This window comes from Spermophilus citellus (assembly GCF_964194105.1).
Source record: "Spermophilus citellus genome assembly, chromosome: 6".
Taxonomy (NCBI): domain Eukaryota; kingdom Metazoa; phylum Chordata; class Mammalia; order Rodentia; family Sciuridae; genus Spermophilus; species Spermophilus citellus.
Genome location: NC_138187.1, coordinates 132,071,705 through 132,092,855, shown reverse-complemented (window position 1 = coordinate 132,092,855; position 21,151 = coordinate 132,071,705). Strand labels below are relative to the sequence as shown.

The 21,151-nt window shown below is 53.0% G+C and overlaps 1 protein-coding gene across 2 annotated transcripts in view; it reads right to left on the bottom strand.

Moving 5' to 3' along the window:
* Positions 1-2,187: 2,187 nt before the first annotated feature.
* Positions 2,188-21,151, bottom strand: part of LRRN2 (leucine rich repeat neuronal 2) — a 64,209-nt gene continuing 45,245 nt past the window's right edge. For both annotated transcript variants that reach the window (XM_081297855.1, XM_081297854.1), the window contains one exon: positions 2,188-5,744. In XM_081297855.1, coding sequence (XP_081153981.1) covers positions 3,374-5,512 — 2,139 coding nt within the window. In that variant the 5' untranslated portion in view covers positions 5,513-5,744 and the 3' untranslated portion in view covers positions 2,188-3,373. The remainder of the gene's footprint in view (positions 5,745-21,151) is intronic.

Genomic DNA, 21,151 nt, shown 5'->3' with positions numbered 1-21,151 from the left:
GAATCACGGGGATTACAAGGTATGTGTCACCACACCCGGTAAAAAACAGTCATCTCAAATGCACAGAGACCAGGCTTAATCGTATTTTGCTTGTTGTAAGCCAAGTATGTAGTCGACCACATGCTCCGTCTACTGTGAAAGCTAAGACTGCAGATGCTACCTCTGGCTGTATTAATAGACACTCAGAGCTATGAGGCGGTCAGGGGAGGGTCTCGCTGTCCTCCCTGCTGGGGGACACGCCTGGGCCCCGGGTCCAGCTCTGTACCAGGAGAGAGGCAGATCACTGTGTCCGCTCCATTTCTAGCAATTCCAGGACACAGCACCCCACCAAGTACCTTTTCCTCCCTCCCCTCGGCTGGCTGTCCCTACAGCACCATTTCCTCTTCTAGCAGAAAAGAGGTCATTTCTTTCCCCACCTCCCCTATCTTAGTTCCTTGGAGTAGCCAATCGGTTCAGGACCGTGGAGTCGATTAAGAGACAGAATACATCCCCATAATGACTTTTTCCACCAGAAGCAGAGATTCATTTCAAGCAGCTGTGAGCCACATGGCGGCTGGGAAGCAGCAGGGCCTGGGGCTGGGGAGCCAGAGTCGCATCATCCTCCTGGTGGAGTGACTTCTCCCTTGCCCCAGGAGCTCACAGCTTTTCTTGGTTTTCTATCTGTAAGGGAGGCGTCTGAGGGAAACAGGGATAGACCAGAGGAAGAAAATGGTCTGGGGGATTGGGGACTCCCAATCTCTGTCCCTGGTCTGATGTCTATCCAACCACAGGCTCATTTACAAGCATTTTGAGTTAAGAGGGACCTAAAGGGACTCTAAAGCTGCTGGGAGCACTTCTTAGGCTGCTATGACCCAGTCCAGGGCTCTTTGGGTGGCAGTGGGTGTGCAGATTCAGGAGCATTACGGGGCTCTGGATGCTTATTTAGGGGAAAAGCACTTTGATTTTCCATGCCAAGAAAGGTGTCAACTGCTAATGGATGGTCCTAAAGAGAAAGAGACGGTGACTTCCGACTCTGGCTCTCTATGATTGGTGCCACCCTGTCCCACCTCTTCCCATAGAGCTTCCTAATCATGGAGGGCAGCAAATAGGCTACACCCCCCAGGCCAGCTCCAGCTAATGGTAAGATGTGGATTGGATGATTCCAAAGCTTATCTGGAAAGCAGCCTGAGAGGGGGCAGGAGGGTCTGTTGGGTGATCGAGGGGACAGGGAGCATGGATAGATGTAGAAAGATCTGCACCCTTGCCTGAAGACCATATGCCTTAGAAGAGCATCTGTGAATGGGTGTCATTGAAATGGAGGCTGAGTGGGAAGGGGCAGAGGGACTGTCCCAACTCCCTTCTGCTGTCTATAAAAAAAACCGAGGCCTGGAGCAAGTGTCAAAAATTCTAGCCACTGCAGACAGGCCACCAGAGATTCTCAAAGTATTGTCCCCATTCTAGTGGTCTGAGCATCACCTGAAAACCTGTTAGAAATGCCAATTCTTGGGCTCCACCCGTCTGTTGTAGATGAACGAGTCTGGGGCTGGGATGTGGCTTCTCTGGGTTTACCAAGTCCCACAGGGGACTCCATTGCAGGTTTAAGTATGGCAGTCCTGCCCAGGAGGAAGGAACCTTCTAAAACAGCCCTTTGCTAATGGTCTCCAGATCCCTGCTCTTGGTGATTATGGATGCTGCCTCGGCCTCTCCCTCTGGCTTTGGTGAGTGATCATGTTCTAGGACTGTGGACTCTGATGTTTGTCTGTCCCTGGTCTGACATCTATCTGTGTATACATTTGCAGTCGTGGTGGTTTAGAATTGGCTTCCAACAAGTCTGCCACATGTTTTCTCTATCACAGGGGGACCCTAAAGCTCACAGTCACATCATTTCAGTCTTGGGAAACCCATTCCTTTTCCAGTCTGTCTCAGAAACAGAGCACGGTCACCCAGGAGCCTTGGGCTCTGGCGTTACCCTCTTGTTGGCCCAAGGCCGCCCCCCTGCCCTTGGCTCAGTTGGCTTCCCAACAGATGTTCTTCTTCACATGGGGTTGTCAGGAGTCAAATCCGTTAAAACAAAACAAAACACCACACACACAAAAGCAAACCAAGTTCATTGCAAATTATGCTGAAATGGAAAGGAAAGATAAATGCAGCAATTTCCTATCCCACAGTCTTCCCCTCCTCAAATCCTCTTCACCCCACTCCCCCTCCTGCCCCAGCTAGCCAAAGTTCTTGCTGTCTTGATGATTTGCAATTCTCTGCATGACTCTGCCTCTTGGGTTTGTTTAATTAGAAATAGGCAGGGAAGTGCTTCCTATGCACTGGCATGTTAATTGCTTATCAGAGAAGGAGAAGCGGGGACCATGTTTGGTGATGGAAATTTCCGCTCTCTCTCTGTCTCTCTCTCTCTCTCTGCATCTTTATGTATGTCTCCATTTTTCTCTTCCACCCCTCTCCTAGCTTCCAGTGTGATCTTCCTCCTTCTCTTCCTTGCTGGACATCATTAGCCTCTCCTGCTCTTTGTCCCTCTTCCCTAGCTCTCCTGCTCATAGCTAAAGGGACTCTCTGGGGGTGGAGCAGACCCAGAGACCAGAATTCAACTGAAAAGGAAAAACTCCCCACCCCCATCACTGTCAGCCTTTGAAGAGATCCCAGGGCAGAGAGCTCTTCCTTTGCTCTCAGAATGCAAAGGGTGCTTTTCTTTTCATTTTTGTCCCCCTATCCCTTATCATTATTGTTATTATGATTGTTTATTTTTATTTTTTTACAAAACAGGAGAAAAGAGTGAATCAGGTTGGGGGCAGGTGACACATTTCTCCACAAAGGTACAAAATTGCCTATAGAAAGTCAGTGCCAGAGAGCCCAGGCTGCCTAGATGACGCGTTCCTGGGCATCCCTCTCCCCAAATGTCCTTCAGGCCCAGCTGGGGTCACTTCCACTTTGGGGTGATCCCCCAAGATGGGAAGGAGAGGCCTCCTTCAGCCCTTGCCCAGGAGGGGAACGAGCAAGCAACTGAGACTGTACAAAGAAGAAGAGGAAGGGGTGTATCCTGTGGGCCAGGGCCTGGGGACACAGGCAGGGGAAAGCCAAGCAGAGGCCCAGCAGCCTCTGGGCATGTAGATAATGGGGAGGTGGGAGGCTCTAGCCAGAGTCCTTCCTGTTCCTTGGACATGTCCCTCATGAATGGCAGCAGAGGACCCCAGAAGATAAGAGCAACATTTTGGAGGCCTCAGGAGAACCCCTGGGAGCCACAGAGCCCCTGTGTCCTGGTCCAGCTGCCAGGCCTCAAGCACGTGGGCCCTTGCCGCTTTCCTGGCAGGGCATCTGGCCCAGATTGCTTCCCTTTTGATAAAAAGTAGTCCTAGTTATTTCTCTACTGCTGAGAACTGGCCGAGCTTCAGGAATTTTGAGACAATGGTGGCAACAGTGTCTCCTCTTCTGAGGATCGGGACAGCTTCCTCCCTGGATTCCAAGGCAGGACAAGGGGTGCAGACACCACCCGGATGGACGGGGCACTCCAGCCCCAGAAAGCCCAGGCTGGAAAGAGAGGCTGCCCACCCACCCCCTGTCTGGGCTGGCCTGTGCCAAGGTGGGCCATGAGCCCAGCTGCCAGCAGGAGGACAGCGAGAGCCAGGATGGCTATGAGCCCAGGCCGGTCCCCAAGGGCTCTGTGGCAAGGAGTGGCCTCTTTAGTCCTGGCCCATACACAAGCCAACTGGGTGTGGGCATCAGCAAAGGCCACTTGCAGGCAGGCCCAGTACTCTGTGGCCTGAAGGAGGCGGGTGATGTTGTAGCTGTGGGTGCCCCGGGGTAAGCGGGCCAGAGCAGTGGCCCCCTGGCCCCGGAGAGAGGAGGCGATGGACCAGGTGAGGTTGGTGGAAACTGTGTTGGGTGGGGGAACCCAAGAGAGCAGAATGTGATAGGGGTGGGTCTCCTGCACCCGCAGCTCCAGTCCCCGTCCCTCATTCCTGCCTGGCTGGGGGGGAGCATGGCCAACCACCACACTGACTGTCTTAGTGTCAGCCCCCACCAGGTTCTGGGCCACACAGGTGTACAGCCCTGCCTCTTCCACTGTCACTCTCCGCAGCTCCAGGGTCCCCTCGGGGTACACCCGGTATCTCCTGCCCACATGGGCCGGTGTCAGTCGAACCCCAGTTGGAGTGACCCAGTAGATCTCAGGTTCCGGTTCGGCCAGTGCCCGGCAGTGCAGTACCATGGTCCCTCCGTTGGCTACCTGGAGGCTGGGGGGGAAGCTGCGGGGGGAGATGAGGGGCAGGCAGTGGTCCGTCATTTCCCGGAAGGGCACCTCACGGACTGGGCGTCGCTGGAGATCCGGGGGCTCAGCGCACAAGGTGGACTGTGGCTCAATGAAGCGGACACGGGTGCCTGTGGCATTGGCCCAGCGGATGACACAGTCACAGCGGATGGGGTTGCCGTGGAGCCCCACCTCCTGCAGGTTGGGCAGGGACTCCACCGTCTGATGGTGCAAGGCACTGAGAGCATTGTTGTTGAGCATGAGGGTCTCCATCTGGGGCAGGTGGTGGAAGGCGCGGGGGTGGATGAAGGACAGCCGCGGGTTGTTGGTGATGTCTAGCTTGGTCAGCTCGGGGAGGTTGACCAGGGCAAACTTGTCAATGGAGACCAGCTCCTCCATGTTGTTCAGCCCCAGCTCCTTGAGATGTAGCATGTTAGCAAAGTCTCCGGGGCCCACCCGCTGCAGCGGGTTCTTGTTCAGGTCTAGGAACTTGAGTCCAGGCACCTGCTCTAGGGCCCGCCTGGGCACCCGGGCCAGCTGGTTGTCATAGAAGGAGAGGCTCTCCAGGCTTTGCAGCCCTTCCAGGGCATAGTCGGAGATCTCCCGCAGGCTCATACCCGCCAGCACCAGGCTGCGCAGGTTGGCCAGCGGCCGGAAGTTCATGTCCAAGATGGCGTCCACCTTGTTGCCACCAATCATGAGGATCTCCAAGTTGGGCAGCATCTCAAACCAGCGGCTGTCGATGGCCCTGAGCAGGTTGGAGTTCAGGTGCAGCCGCAGCAGGTTGCTGAGCCCCGCGAAGGCCCTGGGGGCGATGCGGTAGAGCTGGTTGTGGTTGAGATAGAGCTCCTGCAGGCCGGCCAGCCCCGCGAAGCTGTGGTCCTCCAGTCGCATCAGCTGGTTCTCCTCCAGGTGCAGGCTCAGCAGCTGGGGCAGGGCCCGGAAGTCACAGTCACGGGCGTCCGAGAAGCTGTTCTGGGACAGGTCCAGCTCTGTGAGGTTGGCCAGGTAGGCGAGCTCACTCTGGTCCACGCGGCTGATGCTGTTGCTCTGCAGCAGCAGAGTCTGGGTCCCTGCAGGGAGCGCCGGGGGCACCGCCGTCAGGAACAGGTCATTGCAGTCCACCGTGGTGGCCTCTCGGTAGGAGGAGCGAGGCGTATACCAGGGCCGGATCTGGCAGGCACACTGGGGGGGGCAGGGCACATGCCAGGGCACCACGGGCACAGCAGCAGTGGCACCAGCCACACAAGCTATCAGGATGGGGGCTACGAGGAGCCTCATGATGGCGCTGGGGGACAGGGGACCATCCACAAGTAGATCCAGTCCTGCTTTTCGCGTTTTGCGGGTTGAGGGTCAGCAGCCCTGCCAGGGCCTGGGGAACTGCCGTCCCAGGACAGTCATTCTATGTGGGCATGGGTGGGTGTCACTCTGTGCCCTCCTGGGTGTGGCTCCTCATCCTCGTGTGCTGGGTCTGGGCCTGTTCCCTCATCGCCATGGCCCGTCACAGGCAGCCCTGGAAGGAGAGGGTGGAGAGTTAAGGAGCAGCAGGAAGTAGATTCTACCCCCTTCCTCCAGTCTCTCTGCTCAAAGGGACAGCAGAGGGACCACTGGAGCCAGGCTTCTTGGGTTCTGTCCTGCTGTCCTTAGGCTTTGATGTCCTTTTCTACCACCTGGCTAGCAGCTGACAGAGTCCTCCAGGAAGAGCCCTGGGATAGTGAAGGGGTCAGGGGGCAGTGTCTGGAGGGAGAGTGGATAAGTTGGGATTGCTGTCTTTGGAGTCATTCTGAGCCCACAAAAATGTGGAATGGATTCTTCAGCCTTTCTTACCTCTTTCCTCCTTCCCTTCCTGGCTCACTTGGTAAATGCCAGATAAAATGAGAATTTCTAGAAACCCCCCTGGTTTTGTAAGTGGGAAGTGGGTGGCGGAAACAAGCCCAGCTTATAAAAACTGGAATGCGCTCCCCAGACCTTGTAGCAGAACGACAGCAGACCCTGATCCCACATCCACAGAGGCCGGGGAGGTGGGCTAGTCCTGCCTGGAATCTGCTTAGGCTTTCTTGGTTGTGTGTGTGTGTGTGTGTCGGGGGGGGGGGGGGGACTGCTTCTCTCTGTGGCCATTTCCCACTCTGGAGACAGGGACTTTCCCTTCCCAGTAAACTGCCACAGTGACCCAGGAGGTTGTAGGGTTCAGTAGCCTGGGGCTGAGCCCTGCTGGGAAAACCTTCTGTGACCTGGCCTGGCCAGTCTACTTCTGACTTTTCTGGTTACCACCTGCTCACCCACTGTGCACAAGTCTTCCAGGTTGAAGTCACAGTGACACACCACTCTTTCTTATTGTCTCTTAGAAAACTACTTGTTCTTCAAGACTCAAGCTCATCACCTCCCACAGAAAGCTTCTCCTAACCCTCCACCCTTGCAGACTGAGGGGCTGGCCTCTTGCTCCAACAGTGTCCACGCTCCCCACGGGCATAGCCCTGACCACATCTGTGCAAAGTATTCTCCAACTAGAGACCTGTCTTGCTAACTGTTGTGCTGATTGTTGTGCCAGGAGCATGGGACAGGTCCTCAGTGAGTACATATTATAGGACTCAAGCCCCTTCCCCCAGGAGCTCATCCCCCCCACCTGGAATCCAAGCCTCTGCTGCTTCCTCCCTCCTGGCTATGGATAACCAACCCAGGTTCTCTCTCAGACCCCAGGACCAGGCCAGGCCACCCTGGAGGCAGGTTCAGCTTTGACCTAGAACCAAAGATGGAAACAAAAGCAGGTCAGACCCCCATGCTTCCTTCTTAGCCTGGTCTGACTCCTAAGTGGAGACGATTCCAGGTGGACTTTCAGTCCCAGGTTACCAGGGAAACGCACAAACACTGTTGGCACCTACCACTGATTGGCCAGGACTCTATGAAGACCCTGTACATCTCATTTCACTTAACCCTCATGACATGCCTGAGAGATAAGCTTTCACATCCTTAGTTTGCAGATGAAGAAACTGAGGTTCAGAAGAGGCCAAAGGCCTTGGCTCAAGCCCTGTAGCTGGCACCCAGCCAGAGAGAGGAAGCAACCTGTCTGGAGGTTGTGCCAGCTACACCGGCTTCTCTGCCCCCAAGTCTGGGTCCAACCCACCTTGGGCCCCCGAGGCCTGGGGTGCACTGGTGCTGCAGCAGGAGGCGGGTGCCCGTTGCTATCCTTATAGGGAGCTGTGGAAAGCCCAGAACTTTCGCAAGAAGGGACAGCATGCCTCCAAGCTCCCAACCTCTCAACTCCCCAGAGGGGCTCTTGGCCACTCCATTCGGCTTCCAGGATGCTAGGGAGGGAGCAGCTGGAGGCAGGGTCCCTTCCCTGAGTTGGAGAGCAGCGTGCCTGTTTACTTCCGACTGCTTCCCACTTTCCTCTGCAGCTATTTCTGAAGGTGGAAAAAACAACCATGACTTGAAAGGCACAGAGGTTTGCGTAGGGGTGTGTGTGCTGACACGTCAAATTCAGGGGAAACAAATACATGTGTGCACATGTGCTCACACGCCAGCACACATGTGCAACGGGAAGCCTGGGGAGCCTAGCTGCCCAAGCCAGGGATTGGGGTCAGGGACAGGCCATGGTGGGGGGCGGGTTGTGGTGTGCAATGGGGGCAGAGAGGAAGCAGCTGAGTCCTGAAGTGGTCCCTGCCATTGAACAGGACCTAAGCTTCTGCACATTGATGTACCAGAGGGCACTGACCTGTCCAGACCTAGAACAAGAGAGCAGATCCACCTGCAAATAGATCCAAAACTTGGCTGTAGCACTCACTAGCCTGGGAAAGCTACTTGATCTCGCAAGCATCCCTTCCCTATGTGGAAGACTGTAGTTGGAATTAAACAGTTTGGGTGTGTTGCACACAGACCTCTGGATGTCTCCCAGGTTGGGAGGTTTTCCAGCCACAGGGCTTCTCAGGGCACAAAAAAACCTGGATCCTAGAGCTGGATGTGGTGGTGCACACCTGTAATCCCAGCGGCTTGGGAGGCTGAGGCAGGAGGAGCGTGAATTCAAAGCCAGCCTCAGCAATTTAGTAGGGAGCTAAGCAACTTCGTGAGACCCTGTCTCAAAATAAACTACAAAAAAGGGCTGGGGATGTGGCTCAGTGGTAAGTGCCCCTGGTACCAAAGAATAAGGAGGAGGAGAAGGAGGAGGAGGAGGAGGAGGAGGAGGAGGAGGAGGAGGAGGAGGAGGAGGAGAAGGAGGAGGAGGAGGAAGAGGAGGAGGAGGAAGAGAAGGTGTTGAAGTTGGATCCTAGGACTCAACAAGTTCTAGCTTGCCTGCTGGGGGAGCGGGGCGAAGTGGGTGGGTGGGAGCTGTGGGCTGAAATAGATCACATGTCACAGCTTCAAAGGGTGCCATGCTGGGTGTGGCACCAAAACCTCAAAATGATTGTGAGTCCAAGACAGTTCCCAGGTGGAGAGGGCTCTACAGGAAGGGCCCCAGCCTGTCCTCAACCTTCAGATGCCGCCTGGGCCAGGGCTTCTCTCTCCTCCTCCAACACCTCTGTTCTAAGTGCTGAGTCAGCGCTCAGTGACACAGAGGGGACCCAGAAACCACTGAGAAAGCTCCACTCCAGGCAGCTCCCCACCCCTGGCCTCTGGGGCTGCTGGGCCATCTAGGTGAGGCAGAGCTCATTTCTCGTGGACACAGAGCCTAGAACTGGGCGCTGGGATCCAGAGAGAGGCAGGGGTTGGTGACTCCTGTTCATGCTGTCCCTCTGACTCCCTGGCATGGCACAGGCCCAGACAAGTCCTGCCTCTCCTTGCTGAGCACACAGCCCCTTCCAGGATGGAGCTGGGAGCTGCCCACTCACCTGCCATCACCATTTACGGCTGTCTTGCACATGGCCCACGCCTGCAGGCTGATTAGCAATTCCTATTGGGGGAGCTGCAGAGAAAGCTAATTGTCTTTTATCTACAATCTCCTGGGTGATCAGGAGTTCAGACCATCAAGTGTACATTTTCCCCCACTGGAATGCAAACTCCTTGTGGCAGGGCCCATGTCTTACATGCTTTCTGTGTCCCCAGAGCACCAAGTGTAGGAAAACATGTAGATCACATGCACGTTTTATTTAATCCTCTTATCAACCCTGTGTACAGGGGAAAAAGGAATTATTAGTTTCATTTTGCCTGGGAGGCAAGTGAGGGTCAGAAAGTTTAAGTGATTTGTCAGAGGTTGCACAGCTTCTATGAAGCGGGGGCAGAATTCCAGCCCTGGGTCTTTTACTGTGTAACCTGCCCCACCAACCCAGCCCAAGGGGATCAACGCCTGCTCTGCCCACAGAGTGCAGGGCGGGCTCCCAGTGCCAGCCTCCTTGCAAACTCCTTTAGAGACAGACCTGGGTCTACAAATCTACCTGACTCCCATCTGCAGGGCCCTTGAGCCCTTCCTCTTGGAAAGGCTTTGAGGGCAAATCCAGGTGAAGCACTTCCTACAGAGAGCATCTCGGATGCTTCTAGAATAGGAAGTGTGCAATTGATCCTCTGGACCCCCCTCCCCCCCCCTAAACTACGCCCCTTGGCAAAGCTCTAAAGGAAGAGTTTTGGTGACACTGTTGTCAGAAGCTGGCGCTGTGTCCCTCCTCCTTTGGCCCCGCCCCCAGCATAGCCCGGTGCTCCCGCCTGGCATCCAGAAAGAGGCGGTGGCGCCCACGGCCTCTCCCTCCCCTCCTCTCCTCCTGGTGCCCCGCCCCAGCCCCTGGGAGCTGAGGGTCCAGAGGGAGGACGGCAGGCGGTGATCGATCGCCTGGCCTTGGCTGCTTCGGTGCCAGGTCCCCCTGAGCTGCGGAGACAGATGGGCAGCATAATTGAGTGTAGCGTTGATAAACTCCGGCCTCCTCGGCAGCAGATAAGCGCCGGGTGGGAGGGATGCGGGAGGAGGAGGAAGGCCGGCCCTCCATCTGCACGCGGGGCCTCCAGCTCCTCGGGGAGGTGAGAAGGCCCCTCACTCCCACCTCTCATTTAATCACACACGAGCAGAACCTCGGGGCTGGAGGAGACCTCAGCGTTTATCTAGTCTTCCAGAGTCTGAATTCCATAAATAACTTAAGCCAAGGGGGATGGTGGAGGGGGAGAGCCCCGGCCTTGCCATCAGGGTGGGAGCCTGGCTCCCTGGCTGTCTGCTGTATGACCTTGGGTAAATTACTTAATTCTCTGAGCTTCAAATGCTTTAGCTAGGACTACGGAAGGGAGGCGCAGGAAAAGTGCCTGTTAGTGCCCTTCACCCCCACACCCCGCCCCCATAGTGGCCTTTCATTTCTTTTTCTTCTCTCTCTCCTTTTGCAATACTTTCATAATGTTGAGGTATAAAATATTCACAGCAGTGTGCAAAGAGCACAACCCCCAAGTTCAACGAATTTCTATGTAGGCAGATACCGGGCAACCACCACTCAGATCAAGATATTAAAACTCCCAGCACTCCAGAAGTTTCCCACAAGCCCCCTCCCAGCCACTACCCCCCCCCCGCCCCCAACAGTCAGTTCATCTTTGAAGTTCTCTCCTTTTGCATCACCACATGAGACCAGGGACTTTGCAGTTTAGGTGACTCTAGCACTGGGGAACTTAAAATCCACTGAATTCATCCTCCTACCTCAGAGTGCGCCATGTTCTCAGGATCTCATATGTAACCTGTGGTTACCAGAAAGAGATCCTGAGCCTTTTTTTCTGCTCTGAGTTCCCATATTAGATACTGCTCTACACCTTAGGGCCCCAGCTCTGGCTGAACTCCTTATGACCTGGGCCTGCTTATGCCAGGCCACCTTGAGGCAGGAAGATGGCTTGGTAACTTCCTGGCCTCCAGGCACCTAGATCTTTTTATCGAAAAATTCTGGGGCACTAAGTAGGAGAACAAATCAGAGGTGACTTGGAAGGAGAGGCCCAGCCCTATACTCCTAGCCCTTTGTTCCCACTAGATGTCTCAGAGCCCCTCACATTCAACTTGTCCCAAAGCCAACATCTCCTCCCACCAGACCTGCTCTTGCTTCTTTGGTCCCATTTCTGCCAGTTAGCATCACCCCCGCCAGTGCCCAGGACTGGAAATCCCCATCTCGATCCACCCCCTCCACATACATACTTTCTCTTTCCATTCTTGCTCTTGACCCTTACGAGGGGCCTCTCTTGTGTTCTCCTGCTCACTCCAGGGGGACCCTCTTGTTCTCAGACACATGATGCTCAACCCAGCAAACTGCTATTCTCTTCCACACCTTGCCATGAATGCACTTCTCCAAGTTCAACCATCAAACTCTTCTTGAATCATAAAAACCCATCCCAAGGCTGGGAGTGAACTCAGGAGAAGAGGGCTTGCCTGGCATGCAGGAGGTCCTGGGTTCCATCCCCAGTCCTGTCTGTCAATCAAACACACCAACTCAAATGCCACCTTCTCTTTGATGAGGTCCCTGATCACTCCCACAGCTGCCTGAGACTGAACAGACCCTACAGCACCTTCCTCAACATTCTGCAGGGAGTCTGTCTACCCAGTCAGGCTGGGAGCCCTGTGAGGAAAGCATGGCTTGCCACCCATTCCTGGGTATCTAGGGCCTGGCAGCTCACTTTCTTTGCAGGGTTAGGGGGTGTTCTCCTATGAACTGGGAACCCAACCAAACTGTATTTGGTGAGCCACAAAAACAATTTAAAGTGGATACAGTATGCATCTTTAAAAAGATGAGTGGAATAGGAGATGTATGTGCATCGACTAAGTGTTGTTTGAGGTGCTTCCTCCCAAGCCCCACTTTTACAGACACACCCACTTGTGAACAGGCAAAGTGCCAGAATTCCCCTGGCCTCAAAAATCATTATTCTCAGCCCAGAGCGGCAGTGCATGTTTGTAATCCCAGCAGCTGGGGAGGCTGAGGCAGGAGGATTGCAAGTTCAAAGTCAGCCTCAGCAACTTGGCCTTAAGCAATTCAGTGAGACCCTGTTTCTAAATAAAATATTAAAAAGGGCTGGGGATGTGGCTCAGTAGTTAAGAGCCTCTGGGCATCTCTTTTGGTGAGGTGAGTCCCTTCCATGTGACAGTCCCGAGGGCTTCCATGTATCAGGATTCCATTTGCTAGTTGCTATATGCACCTCGTCGTCCCCTTCCAGCTCTGCCCCATAACCCTGTGAGGAAAGTGCTTTTTAGATAAGAAACTTAAGCTCAGGGAAGCTAAGGGACTAGACCCACAGCTAGTAGGTGAAGAACCAGATGGACCCCCGAAGGGTCTCACTCACCAGTCTTGGCTGTTTGGCTGATTCTGTTTCCAGAGTTTACCTGACCTCCCGGGGTGGCAGGGCAGGGCAGGTGGGGGCCTCTTTTGGACAGGAGCTGAGGTTTCCTTTGTCTGGCCTTGCCCTCCCCTCCAGTCTGGGATGCCAGGGGCCAGGGTTCCAGTAAAAAACCTGTCGCCAGGCCCTCTACAATGCCAGGTCCCTGGCTGACCCGGCAGAGGGCGTGAGAGCTGGATCTCTAGAAGTGAGCCTGCCTCGTTATTTCTTAATTAGGATGGAGGGCACCAGCAGGTAGCACACAGTCATTTCCGTCTGATTGCACTGCACCAAACAGGCTGCAGGGGAGCTGAGCCAGCCTGCTGGGCCATGGAGAGCAGCTCCAGGTTGAGCTGCCTCCTCTCGCTGCCAGGGCTTCTGCCGATCCACAAGGAAGCTGTCTCTGACCCCCAGTGCCCTCTCCTGGGGTGCTTAGGTCCCTCCACCAGCACCTGGTGCTTTCCCTGCAGACTGTGAGCTCCCTGGAGCAGGAGCTGTGCTCTAAGTTGCCAGTTCTTGCAACAGGCTGGCACACAGTAGGAGCTCAGAGAAAATTTGAAGGAGAAAGAAGGAAGGAAGAAAAGAAGGGCCAGGAGGCGCAAGGCAGGGGAAGGGGCTGGTTGTCTCAGAGCTCAGGAGCCCAAAGGACCCGCCGCCTGGGAAGTGGGCTGGCTGGACTGACCTTTCTGTCTCTTTCCTTGCCAATTTCACAGAGACAGATGCCAGCCCAGAGCTTGTCTTCCCTGGGCACACACCCCACTCTCCTTCCCTCCATGGCCACGATAGTTTTTCCCCTACCACTGGCCTCGGGGTGAGGAAGGCACTTATCTCTGAGTCAAGTTTCTGCCCCTGGATTTCACATAATCCTATGCTAACCTTCACCTTTCTGGAACTCTCTCCAGAATTCTGCACACTCCACCAGCCTCTCTGGGAGCTCAGGGTAGAGGTTAAATATGGACTGAGTCCTGTTGCTGGCTGGCCCTGGGATCTTGAACATCTTCATTTGGATTCTTCATCTACAGGATGGGGAAAGACCTGTCTCACAGGAGAATCTAAAGAGGATGTCTACACAGTAGCTGGTTCAGTCCAGTTTCTTTCCCTTGTATCCACTTCAATTTGTTGGAGACCTGGGGCTGCATCTTGTCTTCTAGATCACCTTTGACCTAGGTGATCAGGGAACCCTCTTTTTCTGAGCTTTTCCACTGCAGGCTGATACTCCTTCCTAAGAAAAATCTGTCCTCTTCTGTGTCACCATAAGCATGCCCTGGGCCCTTCAGTCCTCAGGACAGCTCTAGGACCCAGTGCATGGGTAGACACTTGATGTCTGATACAATGCTCAGCCAATAAACCACCCAGCTGCAGCTGTTCCCATGGAGGTGAGAGAGCTCCCTGCAAGGATTGAGAGGGCTGTTCAGAGAGGACTTCTAACGGTCCAGCTTGATGACATCCTACAGCTCTGGCCACAGTCACCAGCCAGATGGGCAGTCATGCCCAGCTGCTGACCCATGAGCTTCTCTAGCCTCCCTTCCTGGGATCTGAACAAGGTGTGCATTAAAGGCTCCCTCCCATATCCAGGGCCTCGGGTTGCCCCCTTAGCCACAGTAGATCACTGTGAGCTAGGGACAGGGCAGGGGAAGGAGAGGGACAATTTCAGAGAGACGTAAGCAATGCTCTTTCCTGTCCTCAAGCCTTTGCACACACAGTGTCCTTGCCCTGAGGTCCTCTTCCTTGATTGCTTATCTGAAAAATTCCTTTCTGTCTCCAAAGCTCATTTGATACTGCACCTCTGTGACTATTCCCTGATCCTCTGCACCCTCCATTAATCAGTCCCTTGCTCCCTCTGCCCTCCAAGACGATGCTTGGCTCCTCTCTGACTGTAAGCTGCCTGAGGGCAGGGGCAGGGCTTGGTGGCCCCACATTGATAAGGAGGTGGTGCTGGGGAGTAAGCGCTGCTTGCAAGGAGTTTTGGTCTCTCTCAGGGCTGTGGTGCAGGGGGACAGACCCTCCGGCGCGGCAGGGAGGGGGCAGAGCGAGCAGGGAGCAGGCCAGTTAAACACGGAGAAAGGCCAAACCCTTCTAACGGAAAAGGAAAATGAAATCAGAATGAAAATTGATGAGGCGGAGAGAAAAGGAGACTCGTTTCATCAGCAGGTTTGCCAGATGAAGCTCAGAGATAAATCACACAGCGGAAGGAGCCTTGGTCTCGCGCAGGGCTCGCGCCTTCCCCCTCTGTCAGCTGTCTCGGGCAGGCCACCGAGATAAATGGCTGCAGCTGAGGCCAATGGTGCCTTTTTTTTTCCCCCCTTTCCCCCTCTAACTGCAGTGAGAATGGCCTATCAGTTCTCACCACCTCTTTTAGGGCTGCCCTGGCCATTCCCTCACCCAGTCCTTTCCTTTGTCCCTCCCCAATCGCACAAGACTCTCTTGCAGTCCCCCCGACTCCACCCTCTCGCCTTCTCCACCCCTCGTCCAGCTTCTTCGAAGCCACAGAGGAGGCAGAGGAGGGCAGGGGAGACAGCACAGCATACAGGGACAGACTTTGCAGTGTGGTCCCTTCTTGCCCTAGGCCTTGGGCTCCTCATAGGAAAAGCGAAGGGGTTGGGCTAGAGCACTGGTTCCCAAACTATGGTCCCTGGACCAGCAGTGCCAGCAAAAAAAAAAAAAAAAAAAAAAAGGAGGCCTGTCCAGCCCTCCCCCATCAGAGCCTCTGAGGGTGGGTGGGGCCTAGTAACTTGTGGCTGAACAGACTCTCCAGGTAATTCTGATAAACACCTGATAACCTCTAAGGTCCAAATCTATAAACCAAGAACAGTGACACCTAGAAGTGCTCAATTAAAAAATATATGTGACATACACCTGTCATCCCAGTGACTCAGGAGGCTGAGGCAGGAAGATCATGAGTTCAAGGCCAGCCTCAGCAACTTAGTGAGGCCCTAAGCAATGCAGTAAGACCCTCTCTCTAAATAAAATATAAAAAAAGGGGCTGGGGATATGGCTCAGTGATCAAGTGGCCCTGTCATTAAACTTAACCCTGGGTTAAATCCCCAGTCTCATTCATATATATACCATTGTTACTACCCTGACAGATTATTCTAGAACCCCCCCCCCATCCTGGCCACAAGAAAACTCTATACAAGGAGCATTAACAGAGCCTTGATTGTATACTATCCTTCATGCATATGAGGGACTAGGGATACAAATTACAGGTAGGGCAGATGGGTACTCAGGTTAAAAACAAAAGAAAACTCTGGATTAGGGTATAAAAGTTGTCACAGAGCAAGAATGGCAAGGCTCAATCTAGGGGGGAGACCACGACTCTACCTCATTTAGGAAGTTGGTCAAATCAGAGGAAGTTTGCTTAAAAACATTTCATGGTGCACAAAAGGATGGGTAAATTGGATGGTATGCAAATTGTCCTTCAATAAAATTGTTTTTAAAAACTCATGGGGAGTGTTGCCTGGACCAGCAGGTCTGTGGATGCAGACTGCAGAAGATGTTCTGCACCAGGAGCCAAGAACCTGGGATAAAAACAAAGGAAGTGAATTCCAAGGAGACATTCCTGGTAGGTCCTGCAAGTGTGGAGAGGACATTGTCTACACATGATAACTGCAGGCAGAGGGCAGTGGAAGAGGGCAGGTGAGCCAGTAACCACTACAGCCATTAGTAGTCATATTTATCAAGACCAGATGCATCTTGCAGGTGTTGTGTGTCGGAATGTATGCCCCAAATTCATATGCTGAAAACTCAATCTCCGGGACCTAGAATTGGGAGGTGGGGCCTTTGTAGAGGTATTAAGATCATGGAGGCTCCATCCTCTGGGATGGATTAATGCTGTTATGAAAGGAGGGCATTTGGTCCTTCTTTTGGTCTGTCTGCCTTCTGCCATGTGAAGATGCAGTATCCAAGGCACCCTCTTGGAAGCAGAGAGCAATCCTCACAGATGCTGGAACTTTGATCTCGGACATCCCAGCCTCCAGAAATGTGAGAAATAAATTTGATCTTTATAATCACTCAGAGTGTGGTATTCTTTTATAGCAGAACAAATAAGACATATTTGATTCTCACAGATGCCAAGACCCCCATTTTAGTGGAAAGAGCATTGAGTGTCTTTCCCATGATCCAAGCCAACAGGTGATGGGGATGAGGCTTCCAAGTCCAGTCCTCTCTTCCCAGTGGGAGGGCAGTCATGTTAGAGGTAGCCACTGAAGGAGTCTGACTGTGAACCAGGCTTTGGGGTAGGGGCCTGAGTGGAGCGGAGTGACAGTACTGAATTCACAATAACACTGCCATGGGGGTGACTAGCTTCATCTCACCCATGGTGCCTAAGGACATTAAGCTGGTAAAGCAGATGCTGAAGCCTGTGCTCTAAACACCAACCCACACCTTCTTCCAGCCCCCTTCTTCCTTAAGATCAGAATGGAATGGAGGAGATTTTCAGTTGACTTCTTTTTTTTTTTAATATTTATTTTTTAGTTATCAGCGGACACAACATCTTTGTTGGTATGTGGTGCTGAGGATTGAACCCGGGCCGCACTCATGCCAGACGAGTGCGCTACCGCTTGAGCCACATCCCCAGCCCGACTTCTTTTTTTAAGTACAGGGGATGGGACAGGGCCTCTTGCATGCCAGGCAGGCACTTGAGCTATGCCCCTAGCCCAGCTTCGTCTTAATGAAGCTCCCTAGAGTTTGGGCCAAACCAAGAGAAAAAATCAGGTGCCTGGCTTAAGCACAGTAGCCCTTCTTCAAGGGAAGGAAGGTCTTTACCCGCCGGGTAGGGACTCCCTCTCCTCCATGCCCACCCATGCCTTCTGAATCCAGCATGCCGGCTGGGGGGCCAGCAGACTGCTCTCATCTGTGATCAATAACAGGCATAATTCAGTGACTGTGGCAGGGACCAAGGAGTGTAGGTTAAATCAATATTTAGAAGCTTCAAAATTAAACTAATTAAGAGCAAACCCTAATGATTTTTACTGTCTGGGAATAAAAAAAGATAAAAAGCCCTCCTATATTTCATGATTCTACTTTAGTAGCTGGTAATAATTCGGGAAGAGCAGAAAATGGAAAGTACTCCCAGCCCGCCGTGTTCTGAATTGCGGGAGAGGGAGCCCTGGTCCTCCCGAAGGGAAGGGGGAGGAGAGAAGGGGTGAGGTGAAAGAAGCAGAAGTGTACACAGCACAGGCTGCAAGGCCACTGGTTTGGGAGGGGGACATTGTCATGGGTTGAACTATGTCCCTCTATAAAGGTACATTGAAGCAATTTGCAAATGTGACCTTATTTGAAAATAGTCTTTACAGATCAAATTGAGTGAAGATGAGGTCATCAGGGAAAATCCTAATCCACTGTGACTAGGGTCCCTATAAGAAGAGGAAAATGCCATGCAAAAACACAGTCACACTGTCACACTTCAGACCATATACTATGGAGGTGGAGACCCAAGTGCTGCCACTGTGAGCCGAGCCATGTCACCATGGATGGCCACCACCAGAAGCTAGAGGAGGCCAGGAAGAATGTTCCCCTACATCCTTCAGAGGGAGGGAGACCCTCCTTGACTTTGGCTTTCCAACCTCTAGAACTTGAGACAATACATTTGTGTCATTTTTAAGGCCCCCTTTGTGGTACTTTGTAATGGTGGCTGCCGGAAGCTAATAGAGATCCTGATTCTAGTCCCCACTCTGCCACCTACCAACTGAGCAAACTCAGGCAAGATGCTTAACTTTGATCATGCTCAGCTTTCTCCTCTGAAAAGTGGAGATAAGACTATGACTTCCTAGCTTCTTGACAGAGATGTACAGACGACTTGAAAACTCATGTGAAACACATACCATGAGCTCAGAGTGCATCACCAGACTTGTTGCTTGGTAGAAAGAATCTGGGAAGACTTGAGAGCCATCTGTCGGATGAGCAGGGTGTCCTGCCTACTCTCAGGACCATTCTAGAGATCCCGTCAGATCGCAGGAATGAGGTCACTTTGTGTCATGGGAGATCTTACATACAGAGTTTTATTTGCTGTCTACTGTAGTTTTCTTGTCTGTAAAATGAATGGATTGAACATTATTTTAAAAGAATTTTCCAGCACCATTCTCTGGGCTTATATATAAATACGTATATCTATAGTGTGTTTTAGCAGCCCCAACTTTGGTTCTCATCCTTAAAGCCAAGTACAGTTCAGAGGGGTGTCAGCCACGCCTTGCTGAGAGGTGAGGAGTTCTCTGGGACCTTCCTCCTTTCTATCCCTGTTGCCTGGGTTAAGCCCAGGGGAGCAGAGCAATTGTTCTTTGTCCTCCCTGGAGCTTAGTAGGCATGAAGGGAACAGAAACCTCACAGGTAGCAAATAAAATCTCTATCGATCATGAGATGGCTCGAATTCCCAGTCCAGGTGTTTACCTTTAATATATGTATGTCCTTACGCTCCACCACACTGAGCCCTGGAGCTCTGTCCTCAAGTGCAGTGGGACAGCAGCTGAGCGGGGGCTGCTGCTGCTCGGCAGGAGCCTGTTCTAGGCTCCAGTGGGAGAAGGTTCTCAGAATTTCAGAAGGAGCAGCACTTGAAGCAATCACGGGTCCCAAGTGTGTGCAGGGGTCACCTTCCTGTCATGTGACAACCAACATTCTTCCCAGACAGGTATCACCATCTATGGCACAAAAGTCTCACAGGGATAGGCAACATCACTACGGCAGCCACCATCATCTCAATGTCACCATGCCATCGCCACAGTCAGCCCACCCTGTCTGTTAACGTCACCAATCCCATTACCGCCATATGCATCATCCTCAGCTGTGACCCGAAGCATCCTCTGCTCACTGCCATCATCATGCACCATGGTGAGCACCTTCCACTAGCATCACCATTCCTGTCCACCGCCACCATCCTGGTCATCCTAAGTACCCTGGTTATCATAGCAACGTGTATGTGGCCTCACTGCTGTGACATGCATAAGATCTGAAATAGATGTGGATTCTGCCTTGAGAAATATGCATGAGACCTCAGGAGCACGAATGTGAGAACAAGTGGCTTCACATGTACACAGAGGTGTACACGAAGAGAAGTGTGAGCGTGGACGAGGATGCACACATGCAGAGTGCCAAGGAAGGGGAGTGGCGTTGGAAGAGTAGGCAGGGGACAGGCCTAGATGAGGCCAGAAAGGTTCTGCCTTCTGCCGAAGGGACATTGAAATGGCAATCATTTGCTTCCTGTTATCTCTGTTTCTCAGCTCTGGCTGCAGCACAGAATCATACAGGATTTTTTTTTTTTAATATCTTTACTTGTGGATGACAACAACGCTTTTCATTTCTCTTTATTTCTATGAGATGTTGAGGCTCGAACCCCATGCCTCACACATGCTAGGCAAGTGCTCTACCACTGAGCCCCAGCCCCATGCCATCCGGAAGCTTTACAATCCACCAAAGCCTACCTCTCCCTCTAGAGCAGTAAACCAATCTCTGGGGGAGGGGAGGACTGGGCTTGGCATTGAAAAAAAATTTTTTTTTCAGGATTTCTTTGTATGTAAGTTTTGACCAAAACTAAAGAAACTATTAACAAAACATGAACCCCATCGTCGTTGATTCTGAAGTATTCAGAAGAGTACTGATGTCTGCAATTTACTTTCAAATGCACCAAGAATAAGATGGATTGATGGGTAGATGGAGAGAGAAGGGAGAAAAGCAAGTGTAGTGAGAGGTTAACCATAGAAGCTGAGTGGGGGCGTGCGGTTGCTCTCTGTAAAATTCCTTTAACCTCACTGTTGGAAATTTTCATAATAAAACACCGCGGGGCGGGGGAGGGGATCCCCAACTGGTTTTCCTGCAAAGCCAGGGCTGAGAACCGCTGCCTCTGAAGGAAAATCCATAAGCAAGCGAGTTTCTCTTTCCACTCCCCCGCTCCCACCGTGAGTCAAAGAACAAGCCCTGTTCTCATCAAACCAATCAGACTCTAGTCCGGGGCTTCCCGATCTTTCTAAGCCGTGCACACAGACTGGCGTATTTGTGCAGAGCACCAGGGGGGGAGGGGGAGGCGTGGGGACGCCTGAATGTCCGTGGCCCCACTGGGCTGCCCTGTGCTGGAACCCCCACAGACAGACCGGGTGACCGACTCTGCTCTGTGCAGACACCTCCAGATCTCCCAATCCGAAAGCCCCCGGCTCAGCGTTTTGGCTGGGATTCAGTCCTTTCCTGGGGAAGGCAGCAGCCCCGAGTCTGTGTATTGCAGAGTGTGCGGCTGTGGGAGGGTGGGGGCCGGGGCGGGGGCCGGGGGCTGGAGGCAGGACGCGGCAGGAAGGGCCGCCCTGCCTCATCTGAATGCTCCCCCACGCCCTGGCCCTGGCGGGGAGCGCCATGGCAACGCGGTTTCTCTTTAAACACAGGGGCTTGTGCTGCCATCGCGAAGCAGCATTAGGCAATTTAATTAAGGAGCTGGCAGCAGACAAACTTTGTGAGTTAAAGGCATTTTATTAAATCCCATTGTATTATGCAGCTCAGTTCCCCCAGGAGCCGTGGGGCTGGGAGAAGACGGGGAGTATTTGCTGGGGTTTTCTTTTCCCTTCCTGGCTTTTTCTGGTCCCTCCTCCTGCTCCATGGAAGCAAGAGCATAGAGGGACCCAGATGTGATCGCTCGCTCTCCCCAGCCTAAGGCTTCAGTGTCCAAAGCTGTTATGTGAGGGCCAGCACTAACCT